The 18940-nt window shown below is 43.4% G+C and overlaps 1 protein-coding gene across 1 annotated transcript in view; it reads right to left on the reverse strand.

The window, feature by feature from the left end:
- COL5A2 (collagen type V alpha 2 chain) overlaps positions 1 to 18940 on the reverse strand; it is a 208390-nt gene that overhangs the window by 32820 nt on the left and 156630 nt on the right. Inside the window, exons 23-34 of the mRNA XM_081023312.1 lie at positions 17818 to 17916; positions 16619 to 16663; positions 15590 to 15688; positions 14272 to 14325; positions 12249 to 12356; positions 8168 to 8221; positions 5948 to 6046; positions 5328 to 5381; positions 3830 to 3928; positions 1685 to 1738; positions 1516 to 1569; positions 402 to 455 (exon numbers count right to left, since the gene is read on the reverse strand). Coding sequence (XP_080879438.1) covers positions 402 to 455; positions 1516 to 1569; positions 1685 to 1738; positions 3830 to 3928; positions 5328 to 5381; positions 5948 to 6046; positions 8168 to 8221; positions 12249 to 12356; positions 14272 to 14325; positions 15590 to 15688; positions 16619 to 16663; positions 17818 to 17916 — 873 coding nt within the window. The remainder of the gene's footprint in view (positions 1 to 401; positions 456 to 1515; positions 1570 to 1684; positions 1739 to 3829; positions 3929 to 5327; positions 5382 to 5947; positions 6047 to 8167; positions 8222 to 12248; positions 12357 to 14271; positions 14326 to 15589; positions 15689 to 16618; positions 16664 to 17817; positions 17917 to 18940) is intronic.

Here is an 18940-nt window from a genome sequence, read left to right on the forward strand (position 1 = left end):
AAGAGGACTTTTCATGCTAGAAATTGTTTTAATTCATTGTCAACCCTCCTAAAAAGGTCCCGAGTGGGATTGTGGCCACCTTCCTTCCCATGTCCCATTGCAATATCCATGATTAGTTGAGAGCCCTTCTAGTTCCATCCCAAGTCGATCTAATGAAGGCACCAATAGAAGCATTCACCAGGCTAACTTCTCTGCTGTGAATATTGCCATTATTAGATATTTCCCAATTACATGATACCTTTGCACTACACTCACAGTGACTAGGGTTAAGAAAGCATGGGGTGCTTTACAAACATGTTTTTTTATTATTTTAGTTGATATTTCATTCTTTTATTTAATGTAGTGTGCACTCAAAAACCCTTTGGTAGGTTAAATTGAAAATAAATTTGATAAATACTCACCTGGAAACCTGTAGGACCCGGGGGACCTTGTTCCCCTCTTTCTCCTGCTAGTCCCTAAAAAGAAACAAACAATTGTATTCTTTACTAAAACAGTCGGGAAGTTTATCATTTTTAACCACGCCCGCTACCTTGCATGAAAACCACTGCAGCTATTCTTCTGAAACTTGGCCAGGATTTTTGTTAAGGGGGCAAGCTTTTGTTAGGGGGGCAAAACCTCAGATTTGTATTGATTTTGGGGGGCAGCTGCCCCCTGCCTGCCCCCTTGGCTATGCCCATGTCTCATAATGAGATGTCAAGGCTGCAGAGTTAACCCAATTCTTCTCCCCCACCCAAAAATAAAATATTTTCACATGTGTGTGTTCATTTGTGTATGTAAAGCTACTCAGCACCAAAACTCTTGGACCTATTTGCCTGTAATTTGGCAGGCTTCACCCACCCAGGAGAGGCAACTGGGTTTGAAAACACCATCAAAGGCTGTCAGAAGAAGATGAAAGGTATAACCACTTAAAAAAAATTTCCCCGTAATAGTGAAAGGGAAGGCACAGAGATTCATTCCCCCCCCCCAAACTGGGATTTGGACCAGACTCAAACTGGGCAGCCTCTGAAGAGTTACAGACAAAATCGGTCAGTTTTTCGAAGCATCAAATTGGGGTCCAAACTTGCAGACAACTCTAAAATATATTGCTTAAGTGTCAGTAGTCAACAGCAGGAATAGAATAAGACACCTGTTCTTCTAATTTTGACAAAGTTACAAGAGGGGGAGAAACTGGAAAGATTCCCCTAGTGATATTTGTAACATCTGCAGTCTTTATCTTCCACCTGCTCATACAACAGTCCTATGCCTCTTGGTCTTCACTCCAACCTACGTCACATTTTGACATATGTCCGTATTCATGAATGTCCCATCCCATAATCCTTCCAATAGACTTATTTAAAAAAACACAAATGTATCAGGGAATCAGACACATACATTTGTGTGGACAAATAGCTCAAATTATAGTCACCAAAGTATAAAAATTAATAGTATGACCAGTATTCTCACTTTGGGGGCGCATTCATGCCAAACAATGGATACCAGAATAATTTACTCATATAGCTTTGCTTGGAAACTTACAGGCGGACCAACGGGACCAGCAGGGCCAACTTCACCATCTTTTCCAGGAGCTCCCTAAAATAATATAATAAAAGAATAGTGATTTGGCGAACACATATGGATATGTGTCTGTGGCAAAGCGAAAGGTTGTTGTATTTAGACAATGAAAAATACTTTAAAAAATACTTACTCTCTGCCCTGGGACACCAGCATTGCCTGCTTCTCCAGGTTTTCCAGGGTCTCCCTAATTTGCAAAAAAGGGGGGAGGGATATATTATTTATGTTTCTATTATTGTAAGTCAAAATGTAGCCAGCTTGATATATCAGTGTAAACTATTAAGACACTAGCAGGATGTACACAGCACTGCTCAGGAATAGACAGATGGATGGATGGGCAGTCAGTTGGATAGCTCAGTTGGTTAGAGCATGGTGCTGATAACGTCATGGTTGCAGGTTCGATCCCCATATGGGACACCTGAATATTCCTGCATTGCAAGGGGTTGGACCAGATGATCCTCAGGGTCCCTTCCAACTCTACAATTCTATGATTCTATAGATATATGTTGGGATTTATAAAGGGATAAGGGAATTTGTTGGTTTATAGGGCTGTACATGGCTCCCATCCAGTGACCTGATGCTGGTCAACCAGGGAAACACTCAACCAGGATCCAGCCCCAAATTATTTTAAGGGATGTGACTAATTTTTAACTAGGGTTTTTTAAACCCTAGACAGCCAGGAGCGGGAAGCAGCATGAGATGCTACCATATTTTTCGCTCCATAAGACACACTTTTTTCCTCCTAAAATGTAAGGGGAAATGTGAGTGCGTCTTATGGAGCGAATGGTGCTTCGCAGGAGAGGCTCTGCACAGAGAGGGAGAGCTGCGCAGCGCCCCTTCAGCGAAGCGTCTCTCCTGTGAAGCGGGAGGAGGAACGGAGCCCCTTCTGTTCCTCCTCCTGCTTCACTGAAGGGGCGCTGCACAGAGACAATGGCCAGCACTGTCGCCACACAGTGGCCAGCTTGATGCCTGTGGGAAGCCCACAAGCAGTACATGAGCATCATAGCACCTCTAAAAACTAGGTGCGTCTTATGGCCGGGTGCGTCTTAAAGAGCGAAAAATACGGTATGTTCCCCACCCTCTGCAGGGAGGAGGGCTACATTCTGCTGGGTGCTGCTCTGCCAACATGTTCCCTGGACAGAACACAATGGCAAAGCAGACCCCTACAGGCAACAGGATTGCACCCTCGGTGAGCTGCTCCCTCACAGCTGCTGTATGTGCTTGGCAGCTGTGCAATGCTTGCTTGTTCTTCCATCTTGGCCCTTTCACTCTCCCACAGCATTGCCTCCAATATGTCTCATGGCCCAGTGAGGTTCAGGTCCCAGCCATCCCCGCTGATGACAACTCCACCAGCTCCCACTCCATGACTGCTGCTTACCAAGCTGCCTTCAATGCAGTCTGGAACAGTTTGGTCCATCAACTCCCATTTCTCCATCTCAGGAACCATCATGCCAAATCATGGACACTGTTAGGATTCTTTTCCCGTGCTTGCAGTCGTGGGATTGGGTTTTTTTTTAAATCACATGACAGTGTATGTTCTCATTCCACAATGTGGGAAGTGACAGAGACAGGATGTTCATAACCATCCTCTGCTACCAGGTCAAGACTATCATGAGTCCTACTCACCCACCATCAAGTAATGAGAGCATTAGGCTTATGCTCAAAATTGCTGCAGAGGAGAAAATGCATGTTTCACATCACAATGTGAACACAGCATTTTCTACTGGGGCCCTGGGAGCATCAATTTATATGCTACCACCTGAAGGAGTACAGGTAAAGAAGGGATTGGTTTGTGCTCTCAAGAAATCCCTGTATGGTCTCAAACAAAGTGCCCAGTGTTGGAACTCTAAACTAACAGAGACATTGTTTTCTCTAGGTTTTCACCAAGGCAAAGCAGATCCATGTGTGTTTGTCAAATATCTGCAGAGGTGTCCCAATCAGTGTAGTTTGGAACATTTCAATCCATCATCTTGATTCAAAATGAATCTGACCTTTTGCGAACGTACATCACAATCCACTCCTTGGTGTGGGAAATGGTTGTGCCAAATTTGTCAGTGTTATCTCCAGAGGTGTCTAAACCAGTGCAGTCTGGAACATTTTTGTTCACCATCGTGATTCAAAATGGCATCCAATTGTACCCAAACATAGATGGAAGCCAGCTCCTTCATCTTGATAACCATGAGGACAAGTATGGCAATGATCTCACAAGAGGTGTTACAGACAATCATCAGACAAACCACTTTCGAAAATACCTTGTAGATAAAGAAATAATACGTACACTACTGCCTTTTGGCCCAGGGAGACCCATGCTACCTGGCTGGCCTCGAATTCCTATTGGACCTGCTGGGCCTGGTCGCCCATCTTCTCCTGGAGCTCCCTGCAAAACAAAACAAAAACCCCAAGCATTTAATGCTGAAATATTAAACAAATTTGGTCCAGTTTCTTCCCTTAAAGACAGCCATGTACACATGGCCTTCAGAACCATTGCACAAACCACTGCAAAGCCTTTTAAGGAATGAGGAAGGCAGAAAGGTGCAAATAATCTGAATCTAATGCCTTCTTTAATGCAAGCCATGGAGTTGATAAGGAAAGGGAAGATAACGTTTTCATAACATAGGCTATAAAACAGGGATGGGGGAAAACTGTGGTTCTCCAGAAGAGCAGGGGAGTTTGGGGCAATTATTCCAATATTCTTTACAGTAGTTGTTGCTGGACCAATTCCCCACTAGCTCCATGAACTGAGCAGGCGTATGTATTTTGTAGATTGCATTCTGTAGTTTGTGTTTCTGATTTCACATGCAGATGCCATAGAGACATAATTTAAATCATAGCAGTTTCAAGCATTAAGGGGGGGGGGGACAGTTGTGAGTTCCATCATTATAATCTGTTGAATAAAAAAAATCAAAGTTTAATTCATAGAACGCAATCCTACTTCATTTTTAGTTGCTGCATTCGATGAGACACTGAGACACACACATACGTAAGTGCGTATGCAAGACTGCAGCCGCAGTGTATAACTATCTGCTTTCATTAAATCCATCTGTGGTCAGTATTCAGTAGGCTATCCCATTCAGTATTTAGAGTGTTATATCTAAATTCTTTGGATTAGTGCTGCTCATGCATGTAATTTTTTTTAAGCATCCACATGACGTTGTAAGCATCAAAATGCAAGCTCATATTTTCCCTGATCAATCTGCATTTACTCTTTCTACAAAAAGCCCAGCAAGCTTTTTAAAAGCCATGACAACCCCCCACAACCTGCGGCCAACAACCCTTTTGCAATATCTGAATGACCCAACTGCAATATTATGCCCCCATCTGGAAGCAACCTTGGACTGACAACTTTAGCCAGCCAATTATTATTATTACCCCGCCCATCTGAGTGGCTTCCAACAAAAGATTAAAAATACATTAAAACATCATTCATGAAAAACTTCCCTAAACAGGGCTGCCTTCAGATGTCTTCTAAATGTCATATAGTCGTTTATTTCTTTGACATCTGATGGGAGGGCGTTCCACAGGGCAGGTGCCACTACCAAGAAGGCCGTCTGCTTGGTTCTCTGTAACTTTGCTTCTCACAGTGAGGGAACCACCAGAAGGCCCTCAGCACTGGACCTCAATGTACGCGCTGAACAATGGGGGTGGAGACGCTCCTTCGGGTATACTGGGCCGAGGCCATTTAGGGCTTTAAAGGTCAGCACCAAGTGTGAACCAAGAGGAAGTCCAGAGCACAGCCAACCAAGTCCCATCCCCTAGAGATGTCTAAATGTACTTACCAAGGGTCCAGATTTTCCTTCTGGACCTGAAACACCTGGATTCCCTGTAAGACCCTATAAAAGGAAGATATTACAAAACAGCGTCCGTTTTAGCACTTGACTGCTAGATTCCGCTCCAAGTCACGTATATTCATAAGGCATATTTAGACATTTTCATAATACAGGGGGCAACCATTCCATGCAGGGGTTCCATTTCCAGCCCCCTCATTGTGCTCTGCTTTGCCCTGCCCTTGTTCTGCCCCATTCTACCCCTTTCTGCCTTTTTCTGGGTCCAAAAGGACCCTCACGCTGTCAATTGTGCATCAGTTGGATGCATCTGAAAAGGTCACCACCTGTATTATCACAGTATTTTAGATATGGCTGTCACCATATTGAGCTATCAAAAAGACTAACATTTACAAAGCCCTCCACAGACTGAAGAAATCTATACATCTATCTCTATATGATGTTCGGAATTCTCCCACTAAAACTTCTTTTATGTTACCAGCCAATGAAATGCCTAGCAGATTTTACCAGCAGAAAATGTTGGTGTGCCCTCTCAAATCAGTCGAAAGCTTTAGACGCCCTGAACTGACCATTCAGCTCTGTCCCTTGGAAATGAGACAAACGAGTTCTCTTACCCTGGCCCCTGGGAGGCCTGGTTCTCCTGTGCGACCGGGATCACCTTGACTTCCTTTAGGACCGGAAGCCCCTGCAGGACCACGTTCTCCTTGAGCGCCCTGCAAGGGAAAGCCAAGTCATGCTAGTCAGTGGTGGACATAATTAAAGGGAGGATTATATTTCTGAGAGGTATTTTACAATAAAGTCAATCCAGAATTCATTTAAAAATCATTTGTTTTCCTCAGAAATCCTATCGGCCAGTGCAAAAAGGCAGACTAAAAATATTCTGAAGCAAAAACAAATATGTGGGCAAATACCTATGCATTCTAACATGTGCTCTATTAACAACATAGGAGTTCGTGCAAATGGAGATGCGCTGAGAAGGGACAAATAACTATACAGTTGTACCTTGGATCCTGAACACCTTGGTCCTCGGACCTTTTGGCTCCTGAACGCCGCAAACCTGGAAGTGAGTGTTCCGGTTTGCGAATGTCCTTTGGAACCCAAACTTCCGATGGGGCTTCTGCAGCTTCCAATTGGCAGCAGGAGCTTCCTGCAGCCAATCAGAAGCAGTGCTTTGGTTTCTGAACGTTTTGGAAGTCGAACAGAATCTGTTCCGGAAGTCTGTTCGACTTCCGGAACAGATTCTGTTCAACTTCCAAGGTACAGCTGTATATATGTCAGGGAAGTCTGCTTACCCTTAAAGGTCTGGCGGTATTGTGGCCCGACACACCTCTCCCTGTGCCAGAGGCAGCAAGTGTCCCAGGGGGGCAGAGCAGCGATGTCACCCCCCTCAGGGATGACACCCGGGGCGGCCCGTGCCCACTGCACCCCCTTCCTCTGCCAATGACCTGTGCAGTCCAATGTGGTGCAATTGCAGGGGTTTCCCAGCCAGCAAGGAGCCAAACGGTCTTCCACGCCGGCCAGGAAGCCGGATGCAAGCCTGCCTGCAAACTGGCCAATCATGGGCGAGCTAGGACACAGGTTTTCCCCAACCTAAGCCTACAGGTTTCACTTGGGTCCTCTCCTTGGATATATAAGGTGACCTGTCTCTCCCTCCGCAGAACGTTCCTCATTGGGTTTCCCACCCATCTTCCCTTATCTTTGGCAACTGGTGCTGTGCTTGACCTCGCAATAGGCATTGTTGATCACCATATTCGGGGCCGAACAGGAATTTTCCACCACACCAGTTGGCCATGTCTGGTGGTTTTGCCTACCTCATAGCAATAGTCATAAATTGGCGATTTAGGCATTGGGTAAGCCTTAGTCCTGGCCGGAGGGGAGGCTGTAGCCTCTGCCTGCCCCTCCTCAACTCAGGGGTATCCCTTTATTTATTTATTTATTTATTTATTTTTAAATGCATTTTTATTGACTTTTCTTTAACATCAATACAAACAAAACAAATACAGTAAAGTTCCATAATCTTATACCCACTTATTTTCATTGCTCTGCCGAGCGCAGACTTCCCTCCCTCCCTTCAGTGGGTTTTCATTTTACACTTTACTTTCCGCAGCTTCTTGACAATATCCTATCCACATCATAAGATTTATTTTAATCCTGCTACCGTCTTTAAACTTCTACAATTATTACTTACATATTCCACAAATTTACTCCATTCTCTTCCGAACTTGGTTTCCTCTTGGTTATGAATCCTGTAGGTCAGTTTTGCTAATTCCGCATATTCTACCATTTTTGTCTGCCACTCCTCCAATGTTGGTAGTTCCTGTATTTTCCATTTTGGGGCTACCAAAATTCTAGCGGCAGTCGTGGCATACATGAATAACCTCTGGTCTACTTTTCCTATTTCTTCTCCTGTCAAGCCATGAAAGGGATCCAGAAGGAGTTGCTTCTGTCCAGACAACCAGATGGTGGCTAGGCCATAGCACTCCTCAAGTCAGTGACCCCACAGGAGTTTTCCTATTTGATATATGTCATAGGACTTCCATGTCATCTGGTTGACCCGATTTTTACTTCCAGTAAATATGGTGGATATCAATGGTTGTACCCAATGCCTATGCCAAACCTCTGACATCTGCAATTAATAAATTTGTGGCCTGGTTTGATCCAAACCATTGCTGTGTGTCATTTCTTTGGCTATGGGGCAGCGGGTGGCTGCGACACTGGGGCATGTAATTCCACCATGATAATCCAGCATTTCTACTGAGCCTACCTCCCATTATTAAGTGCCTTAATCTACTTACTTCACTTACTACAATGAAAAGTCTTTCATGCCAACTTACCTTTGGTCCTGGCAAGCCATCGGAACCTGGAAAACCACGATTTCCAGGAGGACCCTACAGAATCAAAGACGTGAAATTTATTTTTTAGAAATGGATTAAATATATAGACATTGCTTGCAAATGTTTATTGTTGTAAACCGCTTTGAGATTTTTCTTAAAAATATAAAGAGGTATAGAAATTTTAAAAATAATAATATCAAAACTGCAGATTGCACAAATGTAAAACACAGATCATTCGTAATTTGGTAATTGCAAAGGTCCATGATGATTGCTCCAAAAATTAATTACACTTTTAAAAAACACATTACATATTCATGTCCGTAGTCCTATCAGAGGACTGTTATTCTCCCCTTCCACATTTCTTGCATGTATACATAATTTTATGCAGGCATTCTGTGAGATTAGATCTGCCTAACTCAATTTTTGTTGCAATTAATGAATTCATGTCAAATCCTTGATCTTTAGCTCTTACATAATTTAATCAATGGAAGACTACTACTACTACTACTGGTTTTGAATTTCTGCTAATGTTCTAAATTTCAAGGAGCCGTATGGTTATGGAAGCTGGCTTCCAAGTGAATAGCCAGATGGAGAACTGCACAGGCTGCAACTATGTGATTCCTCCATCAACCTAGCTGCTATGTCTGTACATAGGTAGCCCAGTTACAAAATTGATAATTGCAGTGATTAGCTTCTTGGAAGGAGGTTTTGAAGAACTCAGTCTTCTTTTCCTACAGATGACAATTGGATCTGAGCCTAACCTATTAGAACAAATGAATCAATCAATCCGTTCTCACACTGTGTCACTTTTTCATTAATCTGAATTGTTGTTTTTGAAATCTACATATTAAGTTAAAGGGACCCCTGACCATTAGGTCCAGTTGTGACCGACTCTGGGGTTGCGGTGCTCATCTTGCTTTATTGGCTGAGGGAGCCGGCGTACAGCTTCTGGGTATTGTGGCCAGCATGACTAAGCTGCTTCTGGTGAACTAGAGCAGCGCACGGAAAAGCCGTTTACCTTCCCGCCAGAGCGGTACCTATTTATCTACTTGTACTTTGACGTGCTTTCAAACTGATAGGTTGGCAGGAGCAGGGACCGAGCAACGGGAGCTCACCCCATCGCGGGGATTCGAACTGCCAACCTTCTGATCGGCAAGTCCTAGGCTCTGTTTGTTGTTCTTGAAATCTACATATAGCTCTTCACAAACACTGAATCCTCAAGCATCCCTATCTAACACCTGATAATGCAATATTTATTACATCTAAAAAAACCAACCCATTTTCTCCAAGGAGTTCAAGGTGACATACATGACTCCCTAACTCCCCATTCTGTATATAATACTCCTGGGCCTTAGCTACATTTGTAAAGAAACAACTATTTGAATGTGTTATAAAAATGCAACACAAGATGGCACCAGAGAGCAGGAAATTTTAAAACACACTTTTCCATAGGGATCTTTTTCTTTTGTTAAAATGATCTAATTTCTGACTTATTTATAGCATGTTTTTTCCCTATGTTTAGATCCACCCCTGGATACAGCATCGTCATTTGAGGCCCAGGTGACTTCAGTGCAAGGTGTGCTTACGGCTATGGCTGGTTCACCAGCTGCAGATGTTGCTTACCCAAATTTGGGGTGGGCAACGGTTGCCGCCCAGCATGACTCCCTGAGGAGAAAGAGAAATCTTTCCCCCCTTGTGGCAGACTGCTGGGGTCCTCTTTGGCTGGCTGCAGGAGATGGCGGGCGTGCCCACCAAAGTTTGAATTTAGTAAATGGCCAATGAGAGCCTTGGAGGGGGAGGAGCCTAGGTGGCGGACCAGAGTGAACAAGTCTTCCCTCTGGTCCACTGCTGGAGGATGTAAGCCAGCTGCGCCTTGGGCTCAGAAACATCAGATACTCTGCTAAATGTGTTGTGGAGAGGGAGGTTATTGGTTTCTTTTGGGGGGAGGGCTGTTCTTGTTTTTAATACGTATTCTGTATTTTTATGTTGTGAACTGCCCTGTGATCTATAGATGAACGGCAGTATACAAATTTTAACAAGAACCACAACTGAATGTACTTTTTAATAGACAGTATGAGGCCAAACAAGACAAGGAAATCTGGTCACAAAATAGTACATGATAGATACAATTTTTCACCATGCCTATGATATTTCAATTGAATTATATTAATGCCAACAAAATATATAAATTCAGAAAGTCTTAAACCATGAAGCAAATATGCATGCCATAGATATATTTTAAAAACCAATTACATCACTTAGTATATTTGATTAAATTGTTTCAAACTCATTCTTGCCCAATAAAAAAAAAAAGGAACAGGACAAGATCTCTTTGGCCATTTCAGTAAAACATGTTTCGAAGAAAATGACAATTTTCTCAGGCTTATCTTTATCTCTCTGGCACCATTTGAGAAAACTGAGGACTTTATTCCCAACTCTCTTCAAGAGAATAGGAAATAAAAAAATTATTTGATTTGGTGTAGTCCTAAATCTCATTTATCAGCCTGTGCTTTTTTTGTGGGAGACAGAATTGCTTTCCTGTTCTGAAATTGTGTTCCATGTTTGCTGATAGACTTAAGTGTTTCACTGCAGGAAACCAAGTGCGAGAAAGCTATGGACAGAATATTTTTTTAGTATAATCAACAGCAGAGTGTATGCTACAGACAGCCAGGACAGGGGAGCAGGGCATGCCCCTAAGGGGGGACAGGATGCAGAGGGAACCCACTGCGCCCCTGGGGTCACACCTGACCCAGGGGTGGAGCTGCAGTCAGGCATCCTCGCACAACACTGCCCAGCCGAGGCAAGAGCGGCGAATTTGCCAGCAACTCTCAGGCATGACCCATGGGTGAAACTGCGCTGTGTCATCCCTCCAAAAAGTGCCGCTCAGGATGGTCCACCCTCCCACCCCCTAGCTACCCCCTAAAAGTCAGATAGTTGTTTATTCCCTTGACATCGGATGGTAGGGCATTCCACAGGGAGAGCACCACTACCGAGAAGGCCCTCTGCCTGGTTCCCTGTAACCTCACTTCTCTCAGCAAGGGAACCGCCAGAACGCCCTCGGAGCTGGTCCTTAGTTTCTGGGCTGAATGATGGGGGTGGATCTGTAGGCACAGACCATCCCCCGATTCAATATAGTTTGTTTAAAAAATTCCCAAACTCTGATCCACGGGTGATTCTGGGTCATTTCTCTATGGTAGTCTCTCTTAAAGTTTTTATGTGTTTATATGCCTACCACATTTTAAAACTTAAAATCCATTGTTGTATATTGTTTTAAATGTTTGTCTTGCTTTTGGGATTGTAGTTCCATTTGTGTTTCACAAGCTGGTCTCTGACCGTAATAAATTTCATGTTTCATGATGGGGGTGGAGACGCTCCTTCAGGTATACAGGACCAAAGCTGTTTAGGGCTTTACAGGTCAGCACCAATACTTTGAACTGTGCTCAATAACGTACTGGGAGCCAATGTAGGTCTTTCAAGACCAGTGTTATGTGGTCCCGGCGGCCATTCCCAGTCACCAGTTTAGCTGCCTCATTCTGGATTAGTTGCAGTTTCCGGGTCACCCTCAAAGGCAGCCCCATGTAGAGCACATTGCAGTAGTCCAAGCGGGAGATAACTAGAGCATGTTCCACTCTGGCAAGACAGTCTGCGGGCAGGTAGGGTCTCAGCCTGTGTACCAGATGGAGCTGGTAGACAGCTGCCCTGGACACAGAATTGACCTGTGCCTCCATGGACAGCTTGTGAGTCCAAAATGACTCCCAGGCTGTGCACCTGGTCCTTCAGGGGCACAGTTACCCCATTCAGGACCAGGGAGTCCTCCACACCTGCCTGCCCCCTGCCCCCCCAAAACAGTACTTCTGTCTTGTCAGGATTCAACCTCAATCTGTTAGCCACCATCCATCCTCCAACCACCTCCAGACACAGGACAGTCAAATTGTCAGTTATTGCAATTTTACCACAGTAGTTTATAAAATGTGGGTTTTATGCCTTGTGAACAAAAGGAAACCTGCCTGGAGCTTTTGAACAGAATCTAGGCAAAGCTACTTAGGTCTTTGTTTGCTTTTTAATTTGTTTTCTTCCTTACCCTTTCTCCCACAGGTCCAGGAGGGCCAACTGACCCTGGGTCGCCACGAGGACCTCTTTTCCCTTCTTCACCAACGGGGCCAATTGGACCCTGAGGGCCATGTGGACCCTAGAGGAGAAGAAAAATCCATTTTAAAAAGATATGCAAGAACCTATGAGTCATTCATATAATCAGGCACACAAAGACAAACATTCGTTTCCAACACGACAGATAGCCATGGCTGTATGTTTAAAATGCTGTGTTTCCTTTTCCGTTTCAGCAGCAGAAGCTAATGTTTCATGAAGAAGGATGCCTGAATGGACTGCATTTCTATAATAATCCTTTACGGTTGTTTCCTTGCTTGCATAAATTCTAATGTTCCGGCAATTCTGGAACACAGGCCAAACAGCATTAGAGGGAATTAATTCTATAATTACTCAGAATTCTATCATTACTAATTGTGTGCTATATTCATAAACCTTCCTTTCAGAACAAAATTGTGTTTCTGTATACACAAGCTAAATAAATAATGTGCATTTTCAAAACTCAGCTGTAAACACGGGAAGCAAATTCCTAAGCAACACAGCAATCATTTATCTATGGAATGATTCTACCTATGTTCGGTTTGGAGGTTAACTTTGATAGTAAAGCAGTGATTCAGAGAATCTACATGCAACTGGCAGTGAATAGAATCAGGTAGGTAGCCACGTTGGTCTGACGCAGTTGAAATAAATAAATGAAAATTAAAAAATTGTCGAGTACCACCTTCCAGGCCAACCAAGTTTGTTCTGGGTATAAGTTTCTTCAGATACCTGAAGTGTGCATGCACACGAAAGCTTATACCCAGAACAAACTTAGTTGGTCTGGTAGGTGCTACTGAACAAGTGAATAGAATGTTAGGATTAGACCAGTGAGACAAGAGTTCAAATTCCTGATCACAATGACCACAAAGATCTCAGGTGGTCTTGGTCAAGCCACTATCAACCAGTCAAACCAACTTCACAAGAGATAATGACTTAGGTTGACAACCCGCCCCCCCCCCATATATGCTGTTCTCAGTTCCTTGGAAGAAGAGGAGGATACAAATGTGGTTGGTTAGGTAAATGGGTAGGTATTTGGGATTTATTTATTTTTAAAGTACACTGTCCTAAGTGTCACCATTGCCTCCAGCTTGGAGAATAATAATTCAACACATCTGACACAAACACTAGCCAAAATCAGGGGTCATTCATTTTTCATTGACCAGCAGAAACAGCTGGGGTCAATGCATGCCATCTTGGGCAACCCAAAGTTGAATCTAAGGCACTATTTCACCAGATTAACTACACAATGCATTTTACCTGACTATCTTTTTGCAATTTTAAATAAAATTAAGTAGAGTTAGATTTAGATTTGTTTATGAGTGGATGCTGCATGCAAGTGATACAGTGCAGTGTATACTTATTACGGATGTATTAACTATAACCAATCAGCATGCTTTTGAAACCTGTGCATGTTTATTCGGAAGTAATTTGATGTGGTGTGCTCCCAGACCACAGCCACATCTGATCTTTTATAGTCAAGGTCATCTGCAGCCCTTGTTGACAGACGAAGTGTCAGAACTATGCAATGCATCAGCAAATTGCAGTAATTAGAACAATGTTTGGATTTACTTCTATTGTGAGGCATTTGTTTTGTGTGTGTGTGTGTGTGTGTACACACACACACATTTAATGGGAAGAGCACAAGTTGCTCATGCATTTCCAGTTAATGTCTCCATTGTTCTTAATGGAATTGTATGTTATATTTGCAGCTATTTTTTCCTTCAGTACATGGAGTTAAATTATGAGGTGTGTTTTTAAATCTTGGAATCATCCACTTAAGCAGAGTAGGATTCCTGGAGCCCCAAAAATTCCCAAGGTCAAGGTTAATATTGTTTCTTCAAAGCCAACAGGTGCAAACAGACTGTGCAATCAAGTCTGAAGTATGTTAGAGAGGGAAATGTGTTCTCTTGAAAGAGGAAAATCTAAGGATAGCTCCTAGAAGATATGTTTGGAAGACTTACCGGTTCACCTTTAGGGCCTGCTTCTCCTTTGAAACCGGGCACACCAGGATCTCCCTGAAAGTAAATATCTGCCATTAAAACAGTAATCAGTGCCGCTGGGTTTGTCAAGCATGATAGGGATAACACTGACAGATGATAACATTTAATGTTAGAAAACATTGTGTTAGATTTCTTTTTCTTTTTTAAGGAAAGTCATTTAAATAAAATCACAATGATTTTTGTGAATTAGTGGTAATTGGTTGGATTCTACTACAGTCCTGTTAACAGAAGCGTTGTACATTGACTTCCACTTGTGTATTAGGGCCTTCCCCCTCTTCTCACCATGTGTTCCCATCCAAAATTGGCTCAGGGGTGAGGAGAACCCTCAGAACAACCCGTAGGGTGAGGAGAAGAGGAATCGTTTCTTCTGGCAAGCCAAAATGCTTGCACTGACTAAATGATCACCTTGGCACGACGGTGAACTTCTCCAAACATCTGCTGATTTACTCCATATACCCTGTTCTCAATGGCACACTAGCAGTGACACTGTGGCTGAGACACCACTGTAGTAAATTGTATCATGTCTCTAATATTTTTCAGTTTAGTACCAGGATATAAATTACGGCTCATGTGCTATTTAACACCTGCGCAAATGTACCTCAATCGTTCTGTAGGGCAGACAAATTGCTGTTTTGTCAAATATCTGGACGCTTGTACGAAATGTCTTTTACGAAAAGGAGGAGCCAGTAAAATAGCAGGCAATTGTCAAGAGCCACCTAGACTGGAGCCAGCAGCCTTTGTCTGCTGGGACACCATGAGGGTCGGTGGTTTGAGCCCCACTTTGGGCGAAAGGTTCCTGCATTTCAGGAGACCTTCCAATGCTACAATTCTACAGCTCTGTGTGCAGCTGCCTCCGTGTGGTGAATGACAGAACTCGCTTCTGGAAAGTAAAGCGTTCATGGGCTCTGGTCAGCCAGGCTGGTCAATGGTTCCTCTTGCATAGTAAGAGCTGTGAGAGATTGCCTGTTGAGAAGCAATGGTCTCCCTGGCCTTGATGTGTTTTGATGCATTGCTCCATTCAAACGCTCGGCTTTGTCCCTCAGCTTTGACACTTGACTTTGTTCCTCAGGTCCAAGTCCCTAGCACCACTTCTGGTTCCAGGTTCTGGCCCAGCCCTGGTAGGAATATGCCTAAGAATGATTGAAACGAACCTATCTCACTTGAATTGCCTCTCCGTTTCATCGGTACTCAGGGATCATAGGCACTATATGCTGGCAATAGCAACACCAGCACCCTCTAGACTACTGTACCATTTCCAATGTGAGGGGAACATCATTACCATTTGCCCTCTGATGCCAGGAGGACCTGTGCTGCCTTGTGGTCCTGGAGAACCAAGAGGTCCTGGTGAGCCAGGTGGACCTGAAGTGCCTGGAGAGCCCTAGAAGACATATAAATATGGTTGACAACATATACATAAGAAAAGACATGCCATCATCATCATCATCATCATCATATCACCACCTGGTTTTTGCAAGAGTAATAAAAAAAAATTGTTATTTAGGGGAATTGAAATTAATTCTAAATTATATACCGGAAATGTGGGACATTACAAGGGGTATAAAAAAATGGATGTACTGTGCCATATTAGAAGCAAAAAAAAAACTTGTTTTGATGAATTGGAAGAGCCGCAAAAAGATTCCATTGAGCACATGGATTGACAATATGGACAGACTAGCTACATACGAACAAATTGCATGTCAACGCAAATTAAGAATGGATAAATATGAAGAAATCTGGAAGGAATACTTAAGCAATAAGGCGGACAGTGGTGGGAAGTAGGGGGAGGAGAGGTGGGGAAATATTATTTAAAAGGTGTAGTTATAGGTATATCAGTACTCAAATCTGAATTGTTAAATTGTGTTGTTAGTGTTATTGTGGTTTTTGTTGTATGTGTTTTTTGTGGTTGTTGTTTGTATTGAAAAAATGATTAAATAAATTTAAAAAGCAGCTAAAAAAAACATAAGGAAAGACATGCCACCAGCATCATCATCATATCACCACCTGGTTTTTGCCTGGTGCCTAAAGATATGGAATGAAGGCACCAGACAAAACTCCCTGGGGAGAGCATTCCAGAAACAGGGAGCCACTGTAGAGAAGGCCTGTTCTCGTGTTGCCACCCTCCAGACATCTTGTGGAGGAAGCACACAAAGAAGGGCCTCAGAAAATGATCTCAGGGTCCAGGTAGGTTCATATGAAGAGAGGCGGTCCTTGAGCTACTGAAGTCCTGAGCCATTTAAGGCTTTCTATGTCAAAAGCAGCACTTTGAATTGGGCCCAAAAACTATTTGGTAGTTTATATGATCACTTACCGATGGCCCTTTAGTACCTGGGGAACCATCCGTACCGGGGGAGCCCTAAATGGAGAGTAAGATATATCATCGTTAGCAACAAGCTTCAGTGTTCATGCACAACTTCTCTGAAAAACAGGAAGCAAGAGGGAAATGTGCAGATGTTACGTAGCTTAAACAATGGAAATTTCAGTATTTCTCAGACTGAACACACCTCCGCAGCTGTAAATAAAATCAAAGGCAGTCAAGATTGATCTAATACTTTGGGGACATGTGTCATCTGTGTATCCTAAGCAACTACCTTGGAGCCACACAAGACAGTGGTGTGCGTTAGCTGCAACCACCTTGGGCAGATCCCCACCTTACCTTCAAAGTACAGCCGTCTTGAGATATTTGCTGATGCGAATTAAAAATATTTAATATCTTTTTCATATCCAAATTCATTTAATTTGCTCCTTTAATTATCTACTTTAAATATACACTCTTGTGAATCTGCAGGTTATTACAATAATCCTGCGAATGTTTTTATCTGTTTGCAATTTATCTGTAAATATTCAACAAACCATTTCCATTCTTTTATATAAAAAAAGTTTGTTATCTCGATTTCTTATTCTTCCGGTAAGTTTTGCCATTTCCACATATTTCATAAGCTTTTGTATCCATTCTTCCTTTACTGGGACTCCCCCTTCTTTCTATTACAGATTATTAATTCTCTAGTGACCCATTTACTATGCTAGGGGGTCACCAACTTGGCTCCTGCACATGCACATCTGCCTGCAGCGGACTTGCCCCACCCCTGTGCCACTAAATTAGACTTGAGAGAAGTGTTCTACTGCAAGCAATCTAACAGGTTGTGGGCTTTGAATGGTGCCCATGATAGCTTCTCCTCTTTGCAAATGTGTTCATGGGCCGAGAAAGGTCGGCAACCCCTGAACTATGCATTCAATTATACATCAGGGAAATTGTGACCTGGCTGTTGCTGTGGAAGAGTGTCTCAAACTGTAGCTCACATGCCTGAATATACTTCCACATGGATGCACACATACAAATCCCTTTTCATCAAAATCAAGATGTCAAAAAGAAATGTTCTAAAATAGGAACATTCAGTGTGAGCTGCCACTTGCAATCCTGCAGTAGCAGAGAACAGACACAGTTTCACCACCTCAACGAAAATTAGGACTCATGAAATGCTCAGGTTATGAAAAGTCTGGTGAACTTACAGGAAGACCAAATGTTCCTGCAGGACCTGGCAGACCTGTTTCACCTCTTTGTCCCTGAGGACCTTCTGGACCACGTGCACCTGTTGGACCAGCTTCACCCTGGAAAAAAGGTGGGGGAGAAATGCATTGTTTCTGAATATTAACCACCACCATTAAGAGAAAGATCCTGGCAATGATTGACAGCTCTGGGATTAAACTGCAAAGAGAATATTACTGTAGCAGAGTAGCAGTCTGGTCTGCTCACACCTGCATCTAGTTGAAGTTCTTGTGGCGGGACACAGCCATGAAACCACTCTCCTGAAACTGATGTGGTTAGGGTAAAGGGGACCCCTGACCATTAGGTCCAGTCGTGGTCGACTCTGGGGTTGCGATGCTCATCTCGCCTTATAGGCCGAGGAAGCCGGCGTACAGCTTCCTGGTCATGTGGCCAGAATGACAAAGCTGCTTCTGGTGAACCAGAGCAGCACACGGAAACGCTGTTTACCTTCCCGCCGGAGCGGTACCTATTTATCTACTTGCACTTAGATGTGCTTTCGAACTGCTAGGTTGGCAGGAGCTGGGACCGAGGAACGGGAGCTCACCCCGTCACGGGGATTCGAACCGCCAACCTTCTGATTGGCAAGTCCTAGGCTCTGTGGTTTAACCCACAGCGCCACCCGCGTCCTCAGCTGGTGTGGTTACAGCCTGCCAGATGGGGATGGGGCATAGCAGCTGTGAGTTCGAGGCCAGAGAGAGACACCCATGGAGCCAATTCCTTTTTAAAAAATCCAGTTTCCCCAACTTCCAATTTTCCATGTATAATGCAGTGAACACTTCCAAATAAAGATGCTACAGAATCCATGCGATAGATGCACTACTAGCGGCCGATCGCGTTCATAAAAATAATATTCAAATCATGTTAAACGCTATAAACTTGCAGAAGACACATTGCATATGTTTGGTGTATCCCTTAATGCAATGTGAGATCATTCCATCGAAAGTGAGAATCTTAGCCAACACTTCTTTAAACAAAAAAGAACAAAAACCACATACTTGCTGCCTTTCGCCAAGTTCCTTCCCATGCCGACATTGTTTCGGTCTGTCCCTATTCCCTGCTCCCGCCCATCCATTAAAAGGATTATTA

The sequence above is a fragment of the Podarcis pityusensis genome (assembly GCF_964106645.2).
Source record: "Podarcis pityusensis genome assembly, chromosome: 1".
Classification (NCBI taxonomy): Eukaryota; Metazoa; Chordata; class Lepidosauria; order Squamata; family Lacertidae; genus Podarcis; species Podarcis pityusensis.